Genomic DNA, 17,642 nt, shown 5'->3' on the forward strand with positions numbered 1-17,642 from the left:
TTGGTTATTGGCTTTATTATTGGTGTGCACGCTTTTAAATGTTCTGTACACAGGGGAACTACATTCGTGGGAAGATCGTGGACCGCACGACTATAAAACACGCAGTGGATTGTTCATTGTCACATCGCCCATAGGTGACCTTCGTATTTCCATTGGAATTTTTAATTCTTTCACCGACTGCACAATTGTGGATCCTGTTACATTTCAAGCCGATTTGAGCAATACGCGTACCTCGAAAAGTTTAGCGGGATTTCTCTCTCCAAGCTCTCTCGTTATGCCTGGCACCTCTTCAAATCAGAAGGCTACTTCCCTGGCCAAGGGAACATGAAACCCAGAACGGACCAGCATGCCTTGCCATTTCATTTTTTGTGTCATTTGTCAGAGTGATATCAAAATATCTTTGAAATTAGACATCACTTTTGAAACTTGGTTCAGTACACGCCTCCGCAAGATGGGGGTATTGTTAGTGTGTGTGTGTCTGGCCCAATCTTTCGGCAATTGTACAACTGATACGCTTCAATGATTTTTCGGTACACTAACAAATAGATTGAAAAGTTGGCCTACAGGTAAATGCTTAGTCACCAGTAAGGTTCTGGTTCCCTTCCTGGTGACAATTTTTTGTATGACCAACTCGATTTCTGACCACGTTTGACTTTTGAAGTCAACATCCGACATTGCTGCTGTGGTGTAATGATGCTGTTCCTGTGAAACGCGGATTAGCAACTGAAATCAAGTCAGTTTTAACCCAGAAAGGAATTGTGATTCGGTCTGCGGTACCGACAATGACAGGTAATACAGTCATGGGCCCTTTGAAACACCGTCCGTCAGGTTAGATGTCATTCCATGTCTTTTATGACACCTATGCGGATAGTGTGTAAAACAGAGAAATCCGCAGCAGCGAGGAAAACATCACCGAAATTCATCCGTTGTCTGAGGGGATTAGATTAGCTCAGATTTATTGCCACCCATGTGACAACTTTGGATCCAAGGCGCGACTTTAAAGAGATATAAACGTCCAATCTTCAATCACAGTCTAAATATTAATCGTGTTTTCACTGTGACTGTCGTTGCGGAATCATGAAGCCAGGGAGATAGAAGTCCAAGTATATGGACATCACTATTTTTCCCGACAAGTGGTATGGAGTCAACAGAAAGAAGCGAAAACGTGTCCTAAAGAGTCAAATTTATTAAGGAAAATGTCGAAGCATTTACTCAGAAAATACTTCGGTGCTGCCAGTATTTCGACAACCGAACCCATCTTATTTATCAAAAGTTCAGTTCTAGACTTGACTTGTAGGCCTACAAACGTCAGACTTATTTTTAGATTCCAAAATTCAAAACTTTTTTATATCAAAGGAAGTTATGAATTCCAGCCTGGTCTCGAATAAAGTCTAAAATAAAAACCACTTTGGACCATGACAAGCTTAATTGTTTCCATCTCAGCCTGACTCTGATTAAAGATGGTGATGCGGTCTATTTGTATCGGATCCACAGATCACTACGTGTCGATGGCCCAAATAAGGGCATCCAAGAAACTGAAAAATGAATCCCTATCGACCCAGGAGACAGCATTTGAACAAGAGGAGCCGTATGCCGAGATGTCGTTTACTAACACCGACGACGGGCAGTCGGAAGAGGGTGATGACGCGCCGTCTGGTTCGGGTGCATCATGGTCTACCTTCGGGGAGTCTGCTGAAGAACGGTCCGGTGAAGAAGGCTATGTAACGTACATGCCGCAAACAAGAAAGGTATATAATAAAAAAGAGTTTTTTTCTTGTCAATTTAAATAATGCTTTTTTTTTGCGCATAAGAAAACATATTGCAAGCAACGGCAAGAGAATTGGAAATGTCAAGTCGCATTTTTTCCTTGTACTAAATTTTATAGGTATAAATTTCAAGCCCCAAAGTCCTGTGTTTTGGTTTGAAACCATTATGAAGAGATCAATATTATATTAAACAGGATTGCAAAGAACAACCCGCAATTCAAGAAATAAAAATTTCGATTAAAACGCACGTTTGTTAATTGTGACGAAGACCTCATAAACTGTTGTCCCGTCTCCTTTCTTATTTAACCATTTTAATCAGGGTGTTGTGTTAACCGCTTTCTGCTTGTGTGCTGGATGATCATGCATAAATTCCATAATTACATGTATGTGCAATTTTTGGCTTTGTTTCCATACTGCTGTTGTTGGCACCTGTTGACCAGGTCGTGTTGCACCCAGGGAACGCCGGGCTGGGCATGTCTATCGTTGGAGGAGTGAAGGGCCCCAACGGACTACTCCCTGTCGTCATCACAGACATCGATCCCGGAGGAGAGGTGGAAAAGAGCACGTTAGTCAAGGTATTCCTGACATGCATAATATCCGCGCAGCTCAGTGGTCGAGACTTGCCTGTATCTGGTGTCTGTTTTACTTCTCTGTTACCCTAAGGACTATAGAGGGCAGAGTGATGGTTCTCCTCATTCTACAGGAGGGGGTCCTAAATTTTGACTTTTTATGACCGTTCTAGGGGGTGAGACTATACATTTAGGGGCTCTTAACACGCCTTGGGACGACAGAGAAATAAAATTGAGCAAAAAGAGGCCTTTTCTCATTTTTTATTTTTTTGCTCCGTTTCTTTTTCTTGGGGAGGGGAAGGCGCGGCTCGTTTCCCCCTGGATTCGCCCTTCCTTTAACCTCTAATAAGGTATAAAATTAAACCTGCCCATAGGCAGAATTTTCCGATTTTCCCAAGTATGAAGTTTCAGCCAAAGATGCCACATTGTCGCTGGTAGATTTAATATATCGTTTCCAATGTTTCCCTCTTTGAGCAATCGTCGTGTCACTGTGGCATTTTTCAAACACTGCACTTCCCAATTTCCATGTACAGGTCGGGGACCGCATTGTGAGCGTGAATGGGGTGTCGATGGATGGCAAGACGCACCGTGATGTGGTTCATGCCATCAAGGCAGCCGGGAGCGCACTCGTCATGGAAGTCCAGGAGGAACAGGGGGATGTCCTGGATTACATCTGGCAAAACGTATCTGACGATTAATTTATCAAGCTGTCAAAAAATGCTGCTGTTGTTCTCATCGTTCGTTGTAGTTGCTGCTGTCGATGCTATTTCGTTTGCCATGACCAGAAGAAGGAAACAGGTCCAACGCTGTAATGTTGTGATCTGGTGTGTGAAATACGCGCGTTAGACCGTATTCGCAATAATTATTTGTTGACATTTGCCCACGGGCACGTGCCACAGTACACATCTCAAGTTTAATGCCTGCGCAGGTGTAGTGCCGCCCGGCCCAAGGGTACCACCGCAGCAAATCACATCTCGAGTTATGTAGATTAGTAAAATGGCAGGTTATCCATACATAAGCAGGCTGGTGCGATTTCAAGATGCGGCTTCTTTGTAAATGCAATAACTGAAATTATTTTGAAGTTTTAATGCAATAACTGAAATTATTTTTAAGCTACAGTTTTCTAAGAACAGACTGTGTCTTTCGAAATCAGCTTTCAGATATGATTTTGTTATATTCGTTTGAAAACGGTTACAGCGTTGAGGTAGCATTTATACCTTTGAAAACAAAAATTTATAACAAAAAGACACAAGAACTAGTAGACAAAAATTCAAATATTTATTGCCGTTTACAGAGAAATTGAACCGTAAACGGGCCCCATGCATGTAAAGTTCACCAACTGTTCTGTTTGCCAGGTTAACTGATAATCTGAAAATATCTGCTTCAACAGGGATGCCTTTTGGGGACGATCAAAAGAACGGTCCAATTCAATGTTATTCACTAGAATACAGCTGAAGTTTAAATCATCTTCCTTATTGCTGAAGAATTCAAACTACATTTGGTTCCCACAGAACAATGATCAATGTACATATAAAACAAAATAACTTTAACTCTCATTTTCTCTTTCGATGCTGTACATTCATGATTGTGACTTTTGTGAAATGACAAAAATGAAAACAAATTCTTTACTCATAACAAAAGTTTGTATATAAAAATACAATGTAATTTACTTGAATCTCTGCTTTTTGATATTTAAGTTACAGGCATGAACTGGACGGACTCGGTATCACACTATAATCTGGTTATACCAAAGTTCTACATTCCCATACTGAAGTGCATACAAAAATATTTACAGCTTAATATTCACGCAGATAACGAAGTCTCTAGGGGAACAATGCATGGAGAAGTAATGCAATAAATTATACCTAGGATCAATATGAACGTCTGCAAAGTGATTTCTTGACTGTTCTCAATGAACTCTTAGTTCTACAAAAATAAATAGTTTTTATCCAATGTTGATTTTTTCCCCTCTGCTACGACACTAGTCAACCAGAAATCAAGATAATCTCAGAGATAAGTTAGGGATCATTTTGAAAATACCTCATATCAGCAGGACGAAAATCGGTGTTAACTCATTTGAAAAGACTTGATAATCAATGTCAGGAATACAGGGCACCATACAAGTCTTGAGGACCAAGGTTTTTTAGGCCAGAAATGCTAAGGAGCTGCAAGTGAAAAAAAAAGAGAGGGCTTTCAATTTATTCTTGTTTCCATGCAGAAATGGGCGCCATGCAGAACTCCACAAAACTTTATAATCTGCAATGAACAAACAATTCTTTAATTTTTCACACCCCTTTGGCCGTTAACTCATTTCTGGAATTAAGCCAACATCCAGGTTTTCCATTTAAAATGCCCTTGCAAGAGAATTGTGACAGTAGAATAGTTACAAACTACACATGGCAAACCTGTAGTTTTTTTAACCTGTCTGTGTTTCCTTTTTGTTTTTCTTTTTGAAAATGAAGGGAAATGCATGTACCTCCTGGTGTTCAAAGGATGCCTTCAGAAATGGTCACTATGAACACAGAAATACAGGCACTTTTACTTCCTTTTACCAACAGGACAAAACTAGTTCACAATAGAAATCGAAAACAACATTCCAGCTTTTTGTGTTGAATCAAGCTGTTCAAGGTTCTCTGTTCGTGCATCACTGCACATATATTTCAATAACACTATGTATGTGTGATACCTATAGGCTACAAATGTTGAAATTGGGCAGAGTAAACCAGTGGTGCGAAATTTATTCACGTGTGAAAAGGCAAAAAAATCTTGAACAAATTAGAGAATAAGCTACATGAAAAATAACTACTAAGGCTCACGACAGGTAACCCATGTACCTGCTACAAGACCAAATGACAGTCATGTATCTGTTCCCATTTATTGGTTTTGTTGTGCAATACTTCCAGGGTACCAGTGACTCTCGGCAACTATGTAGAAACTCCACTGAAAGATTTCCAATACCAATACTCTCCTTAAGCCTGTATTTACATTGACATGTTCCCCCCTCCCCTTCACAAATTGAAGCTGACGGTATGCGCCATGTATACCCTGAAAATGTTCACCGGTCTCTTGGCAGCACAGAAATCTTTTGCTTGCTAAGCGAGTGGTATGCGAGAAATCACCCGGGAAACTGACTGACATGGCTTGATGACCTTCTTCACCAAAAAGGATTGCATGTGAAATCACAAGGCATGCAAGCCATGTACATCTCAACTCAAACAACTCTGAATGCCCATGAAAAAGCCCTTCGGACAAGTTGAAACACAGGTTATAACTAGAACCCCAAAATGCTGAAAGCCAAAGTTACCTAATCCAGCCAAGTTTGAGGGGTATGGACGAGCAGAAATATTCTCACACTGACTGTCTGTTTTTATCAAAACTGTACAAATTCATAACATAAAATTTGAGTAGCCATTGGAAACTCAAAAGTGATGACTAACTCTGCCAATGCCAATAATACAACCATTAATGTACTATTTCTAAAATCCCCCAGACAGAGTCCATTACCTCACATCCCACGCCCACAAATGTGTTCTCCTGCAGCCTCATTCGTGGTAGATACCAAAGACCATTGCCGTGGCAAAGAGAGAGTTGTTACGGAATTCGTAGGATGAAGAGTTGTCGTGGGCTGCATCCCACAGACATCTACTGCTGATCTTCAGACCCTGGTCCCGTAGCTCGCCAATATGCACGAGGGCGATAATCTTGTAACGCCCCAACTGGAGCTCCTTCACTCTTGCCTTCACAACCTGAAGGAATAGAAAATCAAACTTTCTTTCAATCTCGTGATTTTCAACTTGGTCTCTTAGTTGACTGAAATGAACATAAATCTCCACACAGTCATGACTACTTTTGATCCCATGTAGTTATTAATATTAATATATTGATCATTTCTGCTAATGACACCAAGGATTAACCAAAAGCGCCCTAGGCACAGCGCAAGCCTGAAGAAACCAATAGAGAGGAGACACTGAGAAGCAGTTACACTTTTGAAGCTGAAAATAGCTAGTGAAACGCTGAAATGTAAAAACACTTTTGTACAGACCAGGTGTATAAAAAAGCTGAAATTCAGGGTCAACATCTACACAAGAACGCATAAATCTGCTAAAAAGCTGAATTCTCATACCCCTGACTTTTACAGGTGGGAGGAAAACCCTAGAGGAATGTTCTGGGTAAAACCCACGGAGTCAAGTAGGGACTGAAAACCAGATCCACACTGCAAAGGTGGAAGGCAAGGAAAGAACCACAACGCCAAACCAACGGCCAAACAATTTTCATTTGATCATTATTTTCAAAGTACTGTTGCCCCTCCTCCTTCCTGATTATGTTTACCAACTCATCAAAACTGATTGCTAAGCAAATCTGTGCAGTAAGCAGAAATTTGGCGGATAAACTTGTCAAAAGAAATACAGTTTATATGGATTTTTTGCTGGTAAACTAATTGCTAAGCAACTTCTTTTTTCAGAGGGGGGGTTGTTTATGCTTACAGCATCTCTATAAATAAGGGCCCAGGTTCAATTTTATCAACAAAAGTGGACCAAAGTAGGTTGTGTAACTCCACACCTCTATGTTTGATGAAAACTTGTTGCTTGAGAAATATCCAAAGTTCAATGCCACCAAATGAACGTGTCTATAACTGGACTTCCAGAACCTTTCAAAATTCCCATGCAACTCAAAACTGTGTTTATTTGCAGTACAGCCAGTATTTGGTCACCTTGACAACCAAAATCATGCTCATTAAAAGTTTCAAAGTAATGTCATGTGTGAGTGTTATGTACATGTACAGTTGACCAAAAAATCAATCATTTTGTGGTAGGCTCCAGAGCTATTCGTTATCCATTTCATGAAACCTGGAAGAAATGTATATGCACATTATTATGAATAATTCAATTCAATATGAATTTAAAGATCCAGTCTACTGTGTACTATCCTGCACATGACTTATAAATATTCATTTTGTCAAATACCATTAAGCCACACCCCTTGCTTCTAAGCCACACCTCCCAATCCAGCCCCCAATCTGACAGTGGTTCAAGGATTTTGTGAACGCTGTTGTCAGGCAGCTTTTTTCGACTCAGCAAACACAAAGAACACCAAAGGGCGGGTTAATCCATACTCCATTCTTTAAGCTGGATATTGATTCATGGATTTTCTTTGGTGGTGCAGCATAAAGGTTTTGCAGTGAGATTTAAATCTTTCATTGGATTGAAACTACGCATGAATACACCCAATTTGGTTGAAGAAAAATGGGTTCTGAGGGACACAGATCTTCATTTTGAATCTATTTCATTAATAGGCTGGTCAATATAGTTTTGTGTAGTGATATATATTGTCCTGAAGCACGTTTAGTAAGAGAACATCACCTGGATAATTTAAGGGCATTCAACAAATACATTATTTGGGATAAAAACAGGTGTGATGTGTAAGAGCTTCAATGTGACTGTGATAAAACACAAGAATTTAAAACAAAAGACAATGAAAACAGTTACTTATTCCATTGAGTGGAACAAGATAACAGACTTGGAATTTGGAATGAAAGCTTCTAGTATTCCTTGCATGAGAGACCTCTGAATTTAAAAAAGTGAAATTTAAACTGAAATATTCGTGAAAAGAACCAGAATAAAATTTTGAAAAGCTTATACTGCTTGAATGACTTCTTGAAAAGAGTACCTCTGTATCTTCAAGATAACGGACAAAATTTACTGTAAAATCTGATGAACCAGATACATGTATCAAGTGAACAACCAGACTCCAGTAGGCCAGCGTTGGGATGGGTGTGGGTGTACAACCAGTGGCCAGTGAAACATGGATTAATTCACAGAAGATGTTCCAATTATTGCCCACATCAACAAGCCTAGTTCACAATATGTGACACATGAATGGCCAAAAAATAAACATTTAAATACTTTGCATTCTCTTCAATATTTGGCAAGGAATGAGACCATGAGGAAAAACATACAGTAGGTAATACTTCAAGGAAGACCCCCCAAAGTCCTATTAAATTAGAAAAAAATTCATACTGTACTGTCACCATAACACGAAGGTGTTTTGCCATCAAATCACCTTTCAACCAAACAAATTTGGATTTCTAACGTGACATATCCCTTCCTATAACTGTAATCCACTCATTGTGTGACTTATTCACTACTACTTCCTTTGTTTATTATCTGAGTAATGAAAGGAGTTACTAATACATTCCACTGGCGGCCATGACGGGGGAAACAATACTCACGTCCGATATCGTCTTTGTCATCTGTTTACAGAGCTCAGGTTCGTATTTCTCCTCGGCCAGGTAATGTTGCAGCACCTCGCCTAGGATGTCTTTGACCGTGTTGACTGGAAAGCGCTTGGTGGGTTCCATCTGATACGTGGGCTCCAGTTTGACGCTCGACCCTTGCTTGTTGGGGTCCGCCGGTTCGTCCATAAACGAGACGGTGCTGACGGAGCTGTGAAGACAAAAATGGCAAATCCACAAAATAGAATGGACATTATAAATGATAGAAGAAAATAATCAAATGAAAAAAAATGGCTGTGGGGAACTCAAAGGCCCACAGGGTCATTTGAGTATTACTTTTAGAAAGAGTGTTGACAGAATATTTGCACCAACTGAATCTGAAAGGTGTCGAGTTTTCCTCCGCGCAAACTTTCTCTCTGAAAATTTACAGAATGGTCCCTGGTCACACTTTAATTCTTACCCTGAAATGTTGTTTCCTTCTAAAAAAGCTTGTCAGACAGTAATTTTGCAATCTTTGGGAACAGTGTGACCTTTCTTTCTCAATAATTTGTTCCAGCTATGGGGGGGGATTCAAGCATTCCATACATGTGCACTGCAATTGGTTCAGACACATATGTGTCAGATAAATGTTAATTATGTTTGGCTGTTAAATCTTCCTCAATATATAAGTAATTACAAGCCATGAAAAATAAATGTAACTAGTGATGGATAAATATGCAATAAAAACTTGACATTTCATAACCGGAAATATTCACATTCACAATCGTCTTCAGCCTTTTGTCACAACTGAATAAATGAGTCAAGTTGCCTGTCTGCTTTTCAGTTGACAAGTTACAAGTTTACAACTACTTACCGCTTGCGTGATTCAGCATTCAGAAAAGAATTGACTCTGAGTCTAAAATTGTAATTTAGCATCGCCATGGTTACTGACGTGGAAGTCCAAAACAAAGTTATGGGGAACACTGGCATATGTAAGGCACTCGGAATATGGCTTCAACTGTGAAAATCGACTTGTACTGAAAAAAATCAAAATGCTAACTGCTAAGCTTTGGCAAACCTACATAGTATTTAAAAAACAAAATTTGGAAATTGTCTCCTATCTGCTCCCTGGGGGTCCCCGTTAAACACATAATGGCCAGCATTCCTCTTCAAAGAGGCAAAAGGCAAGTGTGTGATGCCTTAAACACACATTCAAGCAGAACTTTGGAACTTCAAAGGGCAAAAGCAAAAGAGTGTCGCTGGAGTTGCGGCTTCCAAGTTTGGATTACCTCAATATGGCTTTATAATGAGTTCAATGTTCTATGTTTATTATTTGGTTGCTACACAAGCCCAAATGCAATTGTCCTGTGCTGGGAATAAACATTTAAAAGCAGTCATGGTGAACAGGAAGAGAGCAAAAGAAGTCCTGAGAACTGCTTAAGTCTGATTATAATTCGGAGCAATGTTTGGAAAAAAATATTGAGTTGTTGGCATATTTGATGTTCTCTGGTATTCATTCATATTTTTCCAACCAATGAAAAGCACGACAGAGACCGTGTCCGAATCACTTGGCTGCAGCTTGAAATGACACACGAGTCTATGGTAGTGGCCACAGCCAGTTTCCATAGAGTTGTGTGTGATTTCCGGCCGTAGCCAAGTGATTCGGACACGGCCTAAGATTCTGGATATGAGAATGCCATGTGATTGCTATACTACAAGTATGCGTTTGACCAAGGTGTCCTTGGCTTATATTGGAGGATCTAAGTAATCAGCTCTCTAAGTCCAAGTACAGTGTGTATGTCTTATAGGAAATCCTGGAGCATTTTTTCCAGTGTTACATCTATTTATAGACCCCTTGCAGCTGGTACTCGGTAATGGTTATTGTAACATGGCAAGGAACCATTTAAACATGGAATGCAGTCCCTATAGTTACTCTTAAATGTTTTTTCCCATTATTCCAAGGAAATGCTCAATGGCCATCGCTTTCCAGACTCCCCACATTGTTGATCAAGTGTGACAATGGCTTGGACGCATAACTAGGAGCCAAGACTATTCCTTTGTAAAATCATGTCCCAGCTCCTGTTGGTGCCTATCACCGATTGGCTGCTTGTTATATGCAAATACAAAAAAAGAGGTAACTTTCTGGCCAATGAGCTTTTCCGATGTACACGATAGAAATACAAGGAAAAATGAGATAAGGATGCAAAGTTTGGGTGATTTTTCTTAAAGCTTTTCATTTTGTCATCTCTTTTGATCTCCTCACTTTTTGTAATCTGGACCGTGCCTTACATCATGGACAAAGATGCCAGTCATTCAGTCATTTCAATCTAGGTTCTAAAGACTTCCAGTTTTACGGAAGAGACCACCACTACGATGGCACCACATTAAGGTGTATGTCTCATGTTTTCTTACACTTAATGAGACCAGACTGGCAAGTATTAATACCCTGTGGATAAACAGGTCTAATTTATGAGATGTGCGTAACCTGTACGGGACTGTGGAATCATAATGAAACTAGCTTCTGGGTCCAGTATTTTATTATTTTGATGAGACACTGTGTTCTGCAGTGGTTATTCCTGACAAAGAAGTTTGAATTTCACCAGCTTCAGTACATGTGTGTCATTCAGACAACTTTCAAAATTCCTCTAATTCCAATAATTCTATAGAAACACAAAGCTAAATACACTCAAGGGTACATGTATTTCAAGGAAACAACAACATACAAGTATTTCAGAATCAAAATTGACACAAGGCCGCTTAGTAAAAAAATCTTGAATCTGTGTAACATGAACACTCAACCACTGACCTTTTGTTAATTTTCATAACAGTTCATATGAAAAATAGATGAAAATGTTATTTTTCTCAACCAATTAAAAAAAAATACTTAGATAATGAAATCCATACATCTCAGCTACATGTACATGTACATAACCAGTCTCAAAATTTTTTCCACAAATATACGTCTGTACATTTACATGTATAAAGGGATGAAATCCCTTTTCAGTCTTATATAGTCTTTACAGTCTTAATTAAAATGATTTACAGAAAACAAATTAACTTGCAAATTAAAGAGGCTTATTTTCCAGGAAACAGTATGTACCATACAAAATATTCAGTCATGCCTTTTATTTAAGCATCTTTACATTTCAGCAACCATCTGCTTGACACTTGACATGAGTTTCATGAGAGCTCTTTAAAATAAGATCTCATTACATGAGGCATCATTACAATGAAAAACAACTACGTTTTCATTGGCACAGTGAGCAATAAGATTGAAAATGAAACTACGTATGTCAACATTACAATTGGCAGGAAAAAATGGCGACTGAAGCATATTACACAATATGAGAAATGAGAACCATAAAAGAATACCTTTTCCTGAGTTTGGACAGAAATGAAATGGTATGGGCCCTCGATCTGATCGTTAGGCCCGTACGGGCCGGAAGTGTCATACATCGGCTTCGTTGAAGCTGGAACGTCATGACGACAGAGCTTCCTCAAGGCACAGCGATCTTAAAAACAACGAGAGACTACAGCCTGGCAACCAGCTGACAACGAGCCTCTTGAGGCTCTATGCGACCATGACTAATTACACCAGTGCGCCAAATTATTCGCCACTTCAGGGTTCGTGTAGGAAAAACCTGCCACTGTCTGGCTCATTACACTAGTGTCAATTAAGACCACTCACTGTCGGCCTACAATTCTACACACTGGGCAGAAAACACAGGTCGTCCCCAACATAAGCTTTTCAGGTTTGACCACACATCTTCTGCTAGTCATTTGGTAGGTCAGAACCAAAGATTTGTTCAAAGCAATCTCTCATGTGTCTCTAATTAGAATGATCAAAATCCGATCTTAAGTTTAATCGCCATCCAAAGTGCAGATAGTATCAACGCTAAGTAGTGCACACATTGAGGTTAATGGCTAGTTGATTAGTGTGAACTGGAGGGTTACGATATTGATGTGGAACACTTTGTTTGCATAAAAGTGAACCCTTCACAGATAGGCTTTAAAATTTTATCAGCCTTTTCTTTTTGCATAGAGTTCAAAAATTAAACATTACTACTGATGCCCTATCTTGAATGGATACCCAAGAGAATGCTTGGAACAAAATGCAAAACAATTTCCTTCATCAGTTCCATCATCATTTTAAATAATATGCCATCACTTCTCAGTATGAGGGGGTCAATAAAAAAAATTCAATACAAGAAAGAGGCAACATTCTATAATTTTTCTTGAAGTACATGCACATGTACATTTGTATGTTATCATCACCCAAGACCATGTAGACTGACTCAGATGAAGCTTTTTACTGCAATTTCCATGAAAAGTCACAATTCACCATGCTTACGGTAACACTGGTTTCAACAACTGAGCTGTTGCTGAACTAATCCTCAACTAACCTGACTCGACTCTCAGTTCTTCCCTTGCCATTTTGGACCGACAGCCGATTAGTCTGTGCTGGCACACTGGGCCGCCGCCGACTTTTGATCCCACGCTGCCGGGAAAAAGAGTGCGCGGCGGGTGCAAACGTGACCACTGCTGCTTGAGACATGGCACAGAGACAAGACTGAGACGCGTGCCAAGAGAAGGAGCAAGGTCCAAGAGAGAGCTACACGAAACCCTGTTCCTGTGACAATGACGTAATCGCGGAAACTGGCCTTCTCAACCACCTCTACCGACCTCCCTCATCGTCAAACACAATCAATAATGAATTTGGTCCATATTATTCAAGGCATGCAAATTTGCTTCCTCTTGGTACACTTGTGTACAAACAGCAAGCCCAACTTTTAAATGAATTATATATTACAGTAGCGGTTCTTTATGTGGGCTCCTCACTTGGCAAAACTGTGGGGCAATGCATTAATTAATTATACAGTTCCAGCTTGAAACTGGTTTAAAGAGCCCAAAGGAATAAATAAATGATTGCAGTTGGTCAAGCAGTCTGAGGAATTTACATGTATCTCCCAAACGAGTCTTCAGATGGACCGACTTGTGAAATACAGCAAAAGGCCACCTCAAACTGTCACAAGAAATTGCTGGCAGAATTGTTTAAATTTCCCATTCTTTAATGATACCAAAGCAGGAACCCAACATGTTGGGGCTTATCTTAAGACTTAAACTGAAAATCGTTATTACACAATTAAACCTGTGCGTAAACAAAAAGGTTTGACATCAACCTTTGATCGATCAATTCTGTAATGATTGTACTATCTAAGCTACAGACAATGTGAGCTACATGTATAGGATTTCTTCCTACAAAAAGACCTAAGAGCAAAAATCAATATCCTCAGCAGCATATTTTCAAGCATCTTTATGTTACATTTGTCTATAAGGGAAAAGGCTGGGAGTCATTCAATGTGTTATATTGATACATTAGAACAGCACGGTTACTACAAAAGAAGAGGTGGATATATATAAAGTGTCATGAAATACGAATAAGCATCTACCCCACGCGGGACAATGAGAATTGTTGCATGCATGGCAACGTATTTAATAATGCATCTTTCCAAACCACTGCAGAACAATTTACATGAGAAGGGAAATCAATCAACACTCCGAATACACTCTTCACCCAGTTGATGTCAATTCTCCATTGGGCCACACAGAAAGTGTTTGTGTGTCCTATTAGATTGAAAAAAGGGTTGGCCAGCGGATGACTATGTTTTGTGTTCCTCTCCGTTTTGGCTCGAATTTTTCAACAAACCATATCAGGGTAGCACAAGGATAAATCTTTGTGTGTGTGCACTCATCAGTAACAGCATAAATGTCAGCATGTGTAATCACTGGTATCGAGGTAAATACTAATTGCCAATGTGTACACAAAAATTAGGCTTTACGGTTGGCACCATACTTTTTTATCGGTTTGAAACAAAGTTATTCATCATGTTTCAAGTTGAGTCAAGTAACCCCCAAAATACATATTTTTTGTTCGCTCTAAACTAACATATAGGGAAACTGACTTAAGGTGCTTACAGAATGAAAACAAAGGAAATAACTGGAAAAGGATTGAAACTAGCATGACTTTCAAACACCGTGCCTGTGCTCAACATATATAGAAATGTTTGACCTGCACGAACAGCTGATACAATTTGATCAATGGAAAATTATTTGTATATACAAATGGTTTACTAACAGTGAACTTTACGGTAAAAAAAAAAACAAGTACAGGCTTGATCTCATTTCATGAAATTGCAAATTTCAAAAACATGCACCTACACTGTATCCTGGAAAACTTCCTACATATGGGTCTGCAACGAGCACATTGGTACAAAATAAAACACATACGCAACCACTGTACGCAAACACCCACCCCATGAGACAGCAGCCATAAGACGCGATTTGCAGCTCACAACAGTAGGTCTTCCAAGCACACCCAAGTGCCCTTGTGCACAACATTTCTACAGACAGGTGTTTTTCTGACATGATGAAACAGATCTCTCCCACGTCACCAACAAGCGCGAAGCATTGCTTCATCGTACCATGGGAATTTTAATGACTGCAAGTTTGTTGCTTTCCTGGTTTCAGGAACGCTGAATAAGAGAACTAAGAAGACATGCCTCTAAACTACACTACATGTACAACGCCAAATGCTTTGGTGTGTCTCTGACGTATTTCATTTGTCATTTTTAATGAGGGTAGGCCTCAATCTGCTACAGGAATGCTCTCCATGGAGGTCCTCGGGTATATAACGTAACTTACAAATGTTATAATGTAATTCAGGCATGCAAGGGCACCTAAGACAGCCACCAAACGGCCAACATCTGGAGAAAGGAGACTAGTACTAGTAGTATGAGAAGCAGTTACAGTTTTAGAGTTGGGAGGAAAACCCCAGGAGAATATTCTGGGTAAAACCTCGGAATCAGGAAAGCCCTGCTATGTCAATTTGACTCAAGTCATGCAAAGTAACTTGGTGAGCTTACAAAATGGAAACATTACGGATTCAATGACTCATACTACAGTGCACCTGTAATCTCCCTGGAAATAGAAAAGCTTGATGTCCAAATAAGGATAACTTGCAATAAACACCGACTGATCACTGTGATTGCTCTTCTTATGCCAGTAGGGTGGATAATGTTAGTCATGTACTCCCACAAAGCTCTTGAAGTGCTGGAAAGATTGATTTGCCCATTTATATATTGTACCTAGGGCTACCATCATGCATTATTTCAGTTACAATCTTGAGGCATTAAGAGTGTCATTTTGAAACTCTTCCCAGATTCGGAAAAGTCCACCTACTCACCCGGTATGTTTGTATCTTCCTCCATATTCACTGCCGCTCATTAGCGAGGATGCACTGCCGTGTCTCTTCAGCAGTCTTGCTGCCTTGCTGCGAGCCATGTCTGAGGCTTGCCTGTCTGACATGCTTGGTATATTTTGTAGGTTTAATGTTACTGGAGACTGATGAACGTGACCTGAAGCAAAATCAAACGCAACCACCTTACATGGACATACATGAACGGTCAAGATTCGTCTGCAGTTTACAGCCAATGTTAGAAACATCTTAATTTTTCTTTTCGGTGATTCGATTGACTTGGATCCGGTGTAAGACTGCATGTGATGTCCTCATTCGGGGTTTGTATTCACAAAGAAAAGAAGAAGCTGAGCGTCAACGATAGGGGAATAATTTCCAAAGTTGGGGGACCATTCAGGTATCAGCCATTACAGGATCTGCCAAGAGTGGCGGGGGGGGGGGGGGGGGGGACAGGGCATTAACCCCAAGTCAACAAAGTGGAAGGGGAGGCAGTGGTCCCTCCTTCCATTGCCAGTCCTAAGCATTCACACTGAGCCATGATTAGTCATCTTGGACCAATTTTGAAAGGTGTTTTAGGTTGGAATAGACAAATTTGACAGTTTTGCATGTTGTGAGTAGCCACAAAAGGACTGTATGTCTAGTTCGGCTGAATAATATTTACGCCTCTAGTGGATCCTTTGCTTTAGGAATGTTTGCTCCATGACCTGGTGGGTGTTAACTTGAAACTTTGACAGGAAGGAAACATATTCAGTGATATTGGCCTGACAAAATGTCCAAAAAAAGGTGAACTACCATTTTTGATAGAGAGGCGCATTCTGTCATGTTTATGCCTTGCATGCTCAAGTTGTCCCGCATCCAGTTTGTAAACGATCAAGTTGTCTGACATCACTGGACAAAGTTGGAAAGAGTCTCTTCTTTGTTTTCCAGGTGGTGTGCCAACTTGATATACTTGAAGACTCAGGCACATTAATGGATAGGCAGTTCTTGGATAGAGTGCATTATAGATAGAATAGCCTACTGTTTACCACTGGAGACCCATTAGCTAGTGAGTAGAAGTAACTGGTATTTGCTTGAACTCTAATAAGGGGCTATGAGCCTCCACAAGTAATTTGGGAAGCCCGTTCCATTGAGTCAGAGTGCGGGAGAAGAATGACATCAGGTATATTTTCTAGAACAGAATGGAATTTTGTATTATTGTAAGCTTGGAAATTCTCCGACTTCAGTAACAATTCATTAACATTCTTTTTCAATCGGCCACAGCCATTGACAGCCATGAATTAGAAACATGAGAAAGAAGATCCGCTGATGGTGGTTAGACCTTACATTCTACAAAACGATTGACCGATTGCGCGCCCATCAACGGAACTCCGCACGTTTTATTTCCCGTGTGTCCAACATTATCGAACAATCATGACAAACGTGACATGGCGAGGATGTCCAGTTTACCGACAATACATGTACATATGTTTACTGGCTTAGCTTTTTTTTAAATTTTATATCATTAAACAAAATACTTTGAGAACATGGAATTCTGAACTTACCGGTCAGTTGTGCATATTAAGACCTAGCTCGTGAAGAAATCCCAGCAGATCATAAATACGCCAGCGTTTCCTGTTTTCCCGAAGATCGATATTCCCCAGTAAATTCTCTCGACTGTTGCTAATGCTGGAGCATAAATGCAGCGCCACCAACGGCGTAACCTCGGCTTCGTTTTCTGTATCGTAGGAACCGTACACAAGAATGATCGACAGGTGTCTTGACAGTTAATTGATTAAATTAGCATAAACATCAATATGGTAATTTCGCTTACAGTGATGCCCCGCCTATATTCTAGACCCTTC

General features: G+C 40.0%; 2 protein-coding genes across 5 annotated transcripts; one reads left to right on the top strand and one right to left on the bottom strand.

Moving 5' to 3' along the window:
* The first annotated feature begins 206 nt into the window (after positions 1-206).
* On the top strand, positions 207-4,212 carry LOC110989557 (uncharacterized). The gene is made up of 4 exons (XM_022254036.2): positions 207-789; positions 1,495-1,748; positions 2,207-2,341; positions 2,869-4,212. Exons 1-4 carry the CDS (start codon positions 783-785, stop codon positions 3,031-3,033), a joined length of 561 nt encoding a protein of 186 aa, XP_022109728.2. The 5' UTR covers positions 207-782; the 3' UTR covers positions 3,034-4,212.
* On the bottom strand, positions 3,592-17,497 carry tctex1d1 (Tctex1 domain containing 1). 4 transcript variants are annotated; one of them, XM_022254038.2, is made up of 4 exons: positions 17,343-17,497; positions 15,790-15,961; positions 8,565-8,778; positions 3,592-6,081 (listed from the first exon to the last, which is right to left on the bottom strand). In XM_022254038.2, the coding sequence occupies exons 2-4, from the start codon at positions 15,909-15,911 to the stop codon at positions 5,878-5,880; spliced, it is 540 nt and encodes a 179-aa protein (XP_022109730.1). In that variant the 5' UTR covers positions 15,912-15,961; positions 17,343-17,497; the 3' UTR covers positions 3,592-5,877. The 4 variants fall into 4 exon arrangements, with proteins under 4 accessions (XP_022109730.1, XP_087000237.1, XP_087000238.1 ...); XM_087144111.1 differs by lacking the exons at positions 15,790-15,961; positions 17,343-17,497 and adding an exon at positions 12,950-13,187; XM_087144112.1 differs by lacking the exons at positions 15,790-15,961; positions 17,343-17,497 and adding an exon at positions 11,919-12,305.
* Positions 17,498-17,642: the final 145 nt, after the last annotated feature.

This window comes from Acanthaster planci, linkage group LG12, assembly GCF_054643075.1.
Source record: "Acanthaster planci isolate LZ-2023a linkage group LG12, COTS_SCS, whole genome shotgun sequence".
NCBI lineage: Eukaryota > Metazoa > Echinodermata > Asteroidea > Valvatida > Acanthasteridae > Acanthaster > Acanthaster planci.